Genomic DNA, 6,332 nt, shown 5'->3' on the forward strand with positions numbered 1-6,332 from the left:
GAAAAATTATTGTTCCAATAGGATGTTTAGGCTATATAATACATTTTATTAAGATGTGTGAATATACTTCCCCATCATGTTGGAACATACAATTTGTATGAAACGATTGTCTTAGTACAACTGAGCATCGGATTTTTTTTTCAAGATTTTTCGAGGTTTTTATTTGCCTGGCTATCATCTTCGATTAATACAGTGCGAATAACTAGGTATTTTTGTTTTAAACTGGCATAATCCATTTATGATAACATCATCCGAAACCATTTAAGCCAATTGCATCCAACTGATAATCATGTTCCATCATATAGTGCACACATTAGTATACTGCTCGCCCCCCCCCCAAAAAAAAAAAAAATAGGTTAAAAGACCTATATTTAGCCAACAAGCTTTAGCCATATAATCATCAACTATCCAATTTCAAGATTAAAAGCACAGCGCTTTGACAAAGTCACGATGACAGGAACCAGGCTATTCTCTGTGTGGGACTACTTGGTGTTCGCTGTCATGCTCCTAGCTTCAGCAGTCATCGGTATCTACGCAGCGCTCACAGGAGGGCGTCAGCGGACTGCCAACGAGTTTCATCTCGGAGATCGCAGAGTGAATATCTTGCCTGTCGCACTCTCCATGATGGTGACCTTAAAATCTGCTGTTTCAGTCATCGGAAGTCCAGGAGAGGTCTACGTCTACAACGCTATGTACGCCTGGTTTGCAGTTACCACGTGCATTAGTTCATTTCTCGCCATCAGATGGATCCTCCCAATCTATATGAGACTCAACTTGACAAGCATTTACGAGGTAAGTCAATTTGAAAGCTTACCAGAGAAGCAGGTTAAGTACTTCAGTTGTACGAAATATCATTATGATAAATCATCAACGGCTTTCTCATCAGACGTATTCAAAATAATTCATTACATAGCATTACATGAACGCAATCATATCTTAAGGTATATAGGAGGAGGGGGTGCACGTCACGAGACCGACAGTGACAATGAGTCATTACAGCCCATGAGTTGAACAGCCCACAAGTTACACAGCTCACAAGTCATACAGCCCATGAGTTCGACACTAAGCAAACAAGGCCCACGAGACCGACACATTAAGCGCCGTGTTGTATTTGTCAAATTCGTGGTCGGTTTTTGCTTAGTGTCGAACTCGTAGGCTTTATTTGCCCAGTGTTGAACTCATGGGCTGTATGACTTGTGAGCTGTATGACTCATAGACCTGTTTTCAATGTCGAACTCATGGGCAGTATGACTCGTGGGTGTCGGTCTCGTGGGTTGACCCTGGAGGAGGAGACCGATGGATAACCAGTTTGCTTCACTAGATAATGATCTCTATCTGTGCAAAAATGTACAATTTTTTTCTCTCTCTGACTGAATGAACAACAAACAGACACACACACACACACACACACATATATATATATATATATATATATATATATATATATGTATATATATATATATATATATATATATATATATATATATATATATATATATATATATATATATATATATATATATATAACTATATACATACAAGCTGTGAATCTCAACCTAAAGGGAGTCGGTCTATATTTACAGGATTTTGGATAAACCCTGTGATTCAGACACCAGGGCTGATTTTGGCCGAATTTCAAAAGCTTTGTTGTTGTTGTTGTTGTTGTTGTTGTTGTTGTTGTTGTTGTTGTTGTTTTGGGGGTTCGTTTTCTGTCTCTTTCGAACAAAATAGAGAATTTTGTCCCACCTTCATAGTGGTTTCATGTATAATCATGTGCAAATACGGAACTCTTCTGTACATCAAAACATGATTTGACTTCAGTACAAAATGAACAAAATTATGTCTTTCACAGTTAGTGTATTATAATAATTTGTAAGAAATCAACAATTCAGATTGCGAAGAATCATCCCACCTTTGCACCTCTCTCTGGTTTTGACAGTACTTCGAAATGCGATTCAACCGAGCCATGAGACTGAGTGGTTCGCTGGTTTACTCCCTGCAAACAGTAAGTAATTGTTCCTTCACTAGTTCGTCTACCTGACATCAATAATGCCTAAAAGACAAATGGAGGATGATTACCTTTGTCATTAATTACGGAAATGCCTTGATAGTTTCTTTTTAAAATTATGGAAGTCCAATGTAATTGTAATCGCTGGGTGGGGGGGGGGGGGGTGGGCTCGAAGTGGAATGGTACTATTGGAAGCATCAAGGCCCAAAATTTCAAACATTAACTTGAAATTATTCAAAGTTTTCATGTTTGTTTAATATTTTGTTTTATATTTTGGATCAAATACCTGAACAAAGGAAGAGAAAATGAGGCGAGAGGTCGTGTGGTTGATGCGATAATTGTGGAGGGATCATACAGTGATCATACAGTGTAACAGTTGCTTTGTGAAATTTCACAAAGTGACCGCGAGATGTCAAAATCGCTTTGGTGATGTCACTTTTTATACAGCACTTACATCATTAATACAGTTGCATTTCTAAATTACTAGTGCTTAAATCTCACAAACACACTTATAATCTGTGCAGTTTTAAGGGCAGTTTTCTTTTACTAATTTCAACACGCCAATCTTAATAACATTGAGAGACCGTAGCATTTGCCTGTGCAGCTCCCAAACTGAGGAATGACATACTATTAGAAGTCAGGAAATCCCCAACTGTAGCAGTCTTTAAATCACGCTCAAAACACATCTTTTCATTTAACTATCTATCATCATCAAGTACATCAGAAGCTTTTGCAGCGCAGAAGAGTACAGTGTAGAGGTTTTGCGCTTTGTAAATTGATATTATTATGATATCATTCCACAGTGACAGTACAAAGCCGCGCTTGATGTCACAATATTCATGATATTGCTTTGCTACATTCTCAAAGAGCAACGTACCGCACGAGAAGCAGCGCACGATGTCTCAATTGCTTTTTGCCATCATTTCGTAACATCTTGCTACATGTATTTCTTTGTTTTGTTTGTTTGTTTGCTCATTTCCCATCTGAGAAGATGGCTGGATAGCCCATATTCAGCTACTTAAAGCTGGTCTTCCATGGGGTCCAGTTGGATGTGAGGTGGGACCACTTCACCGGGTTAAACACCCTGCTCTTTGCGATGAATGAATGAAGCGGGATCTTTTACGTGCATGAGTTGTGACTCTCTCATACACGGGACCTCCATTTTATGTCCTATCCGAGGGACAGAGTGTTTTGCCTCTTGCTAGAGGGGACGATATGCTTACACACAACATTGCTCAGTCCAGACTCGGGTTCGAACCCGGGCCGCGTGAACGTGAGGTAGACGCGCTACCGACTGAGCCAACTCACCGCCCTTGAAGATTTGTAGAAAGCCGTGATAGAAGGTGACGTCATTTTCCATAGAGTAAATCATGCAGTGTCATACACGCCGGCATTCTGAAATAGTAAAAAGATCACGTAACGCTGATCTTTCAACTGATCACTGCAGAATATTTCTATTAATTGATATGCAAAACATAATGCTCCATACACCTTGCTTTCACTGTAATTATCAATGTAATAACTGATTTATCAGTGGATATCGGTAATTTACATGCTAAGTTGTCAGATTTACTGTTCAGACTTCCATCATTTCTCAATATCTGCATACTATATTTTTCTTTAACAGCTTCTCTACATGGGTATCGTTCTCTACACCCCTGCCACAGCACTAAATGCAGGTAGGTAATAACATAATCATAGGGACCACCAATCAATTTCGCGATTTTTGCACTTTGGTATAAGCAAACAGAAAATGATACCAGTTACCGTCGAATATCGTAATTTAGCCGAAAAGTGATTCACAAATAAAAGAGATACAAACTATGTTTGTGTGTACAAACTTAAAACAAAATCACTTCAATAGGCCTACCCAGAAAATAGTCTATTCTTGTTATCATTAAAAAACATTTTTTTTTTTGTTTATGTGTAATATACTATCGTTTTCCATTCGTCCCTATAGTAACCGGCATTGACCTATGGACTGTCGTGATGTCTACTGGAGCAGTATGCATCTTCTACAGCACAGTGGTATATCTTGCGTCGTTACTTCTGTCCTATAACTCCAGGGAGCATGATGACAAAGAGTGTGGTATTTGATATCATGCTATAATTTGGTTGTCACTGTTGCTGATTAAAACTTTTCAAATCAAGTTTCTGGACTATTTAAGCAAACAATCATAACATGAAGATTTGCATCCATGCTATTGTAGGTGATAACAGCGGGCATCATTGCAGCACACCACAGCAATTAAGCTTCTAATAGCCTTCATCAGCGTACTCACGCCAGTCTAGTATATGTCTTGTGTATATGATAGTTACCTGCAACACTGTTTCCGTGTCAGCTTTTTTAAAATTAAAAGCTGATATACATAGCAAATCAAAGTGCTTGAATTTTTGCTAGTAAATTTCATTTACTTGATTTTCAACAAGGTGTACTTAACTTAATAGTTTTAGCACGAAAAAATGAAATAACGTAATTTGCATAGGTACAAAAAGCACATTTATACATAACGTTGGAAAAAAATCCATATCGCTGTTGAAGGTAACAAAGTGCTAATGTAATAATGCCTAATGATTGAAGTCATGATTTTACATTAATTTACTACAACCATCACATTTACTAATGATAAACCTATCACTCCATGTTTAAAATAATTTTATATTGTAGGGCTCTGGCTCCTCAATCCCAATCACTGTAAATGCTGGTGTTCATTATGTTCCAGAGTGTGAATCTTGCTTCAATAACTGCAAGCCCATTTATTTTTCTTACCCTTTTTTTTACCCTATTTAAGGTTACGAATCCCAACCGGATGATGGATCTCTTCGATCGTGAAGGGTTTTTGAAATCTTAAAGTTTGACAATCAAAGATTACTCGCCAAAGTCTGAAAGAAATTTTAATAAAATTATAGTTTTCTTTCCTGAAATAAATGTAAATAAACACAGAAGTGTGCAATTTTTCTTGTGCTATTCATCAAAACAACAACGAACAAGTCTTGTGAAAAACGGTTTTGAGTTGTGGTTTTTCTTTTTCTTTTGAATTTCTCCTTTGAGATTTGTTATTTCTGTTGATTCAGGGAGGCATCAAGGCAGTTTTATGGGCAGATACTTTGCAAGCCTTAGTGATCGTCAGTGGTTTAATGGCCGTCATCGTCAAAGGAACAATCGACGTCGGGGGCGTTGATGAGGTGATCAGGAGAGGTGTAGAAGGAAACAGAATCTATTTTACTGAGTGAGTTTGGGCATTTCTATTACTGGTGACTGTTTGAAAATGTGCATAATTGTACCAAGAAATTGTCAGACATTCGATACTTTTGATAAAGATGTATTATGACAAACGCATATGTATAGGACAAGGTATAAGCATGTCTGTTAAAGGGATGGTGCAGTTTCGGTTGAGATGGGACTTCAGGGGCCCATTTCATAAAACTTGCCATCAGTGACAAATTGTCATAGATGTGACAAGCTACTGAAATCCTTCTCATCTGATTGGCTGAGAGCAAATTTGTCATAGAAATGTGGCAGTTGTCACTGATGACAAGTTTTGTGAAACAGGCCCCGGGTGTCCAACAGTTTTTGATGATGATGTTTTTTTCAGATAATGAGAAACCTCTTATGGAATAGGAAAGAACATTTGATTCTGAGAGGATGTCAATGTTTATTTGATGAAAATTAGCTTTGAAATGGCTGAGATATCCAGAGTAAAGTGGTCCTAAAAGGGGGACCCACCTTTTATTCGGACCTCTTTGTTTTACTTGTTTGATATTTCATCCATTTTAAAACCGATTTTCATTAAAAAAAACCTTTGAACTCCTCCTAGAATTGTATTTTTTTACGTTTCATAAAGTGGGTTTTAATGTGTCTATTCCAAAGTAAGCTCTATATATTATAGAAATATAATTCTCACCTGAACCGATACTAATAATCCCCTTAAGCTCAGTAAATTGACCAAAAAAAAAATATGTCTTTATCCCAAAGTTTTCATGCTTTAGAATACACTGTCAGACTGTACAGATGCAATGAACGGGATCTTTTTTGTTCATAACAATAGGATGAGTCCGGATCCTCGCGTAACGTATTCAGTCTGGACTATGTTGTTCGGTAACACTTTTTTGCAACTCTGCATGTTCACGAACCAGATGATTGGTCAGCGACTATTGGCCTGTGGATCGAAGAAAAAAGCTCAAATGTAGGTACCATGTAGTTATCAAAACAATTCTGGAATTTTTAAGAATTATTTATTGTATAGTTTCTTTGTTGTTGGTCTAATTTTTGTTATCATCATCGTTATTGTTATCATTATCGTTATTGTTATTGTTATTGTTA

At 37.3% G+C, this 6,332-nt stretch overlaps 1 protein-coding gene across 1 annotated transcript; it reads left to right on the forward strand.

The window, feature by feature from the left end:
* The first annotated feature begins 450 nt into the window (after window positions 1-450).
* On the forward strand, window positions 451-5,242 carry LOC139738909 (sodium-coupled monocarboxylate transporter 1-like). Its single transcript, XM_071649537.1, has 5 exons — window positions 451-792; window positions 1,940-2,005; window positions 3,636-3,687; window positions 3,969-4,036; window positions 5,084-5,242. Exons 1-5 carry the CDS (start codon window positions 451-453, stop codon window positions 5,240-5,242), a joined length of 687 nt encoding a protein of 228 aa, XP_071505638.1.
* Window positions 5,243-6,332: the final 1,090 nt, after the last annotated feature.

Source organism: Diadema antillarum, unplaced genomic scaffold, assembly GCF_040938485.1.
Source record: "Diadema antillarum isolate AM-2024a unplaced genomic scaffold, OU_Dant_1.0 seq00000773_RagTag, whole genome shotgun sequence".
Classification (NCBI taxonomy): domain Eukaryota; kingdom Metazoa; phylum Echinodermata; class Echinoidea; order Diadematoida; family Diadematidae; genus Diadema; species Diadema antillarum.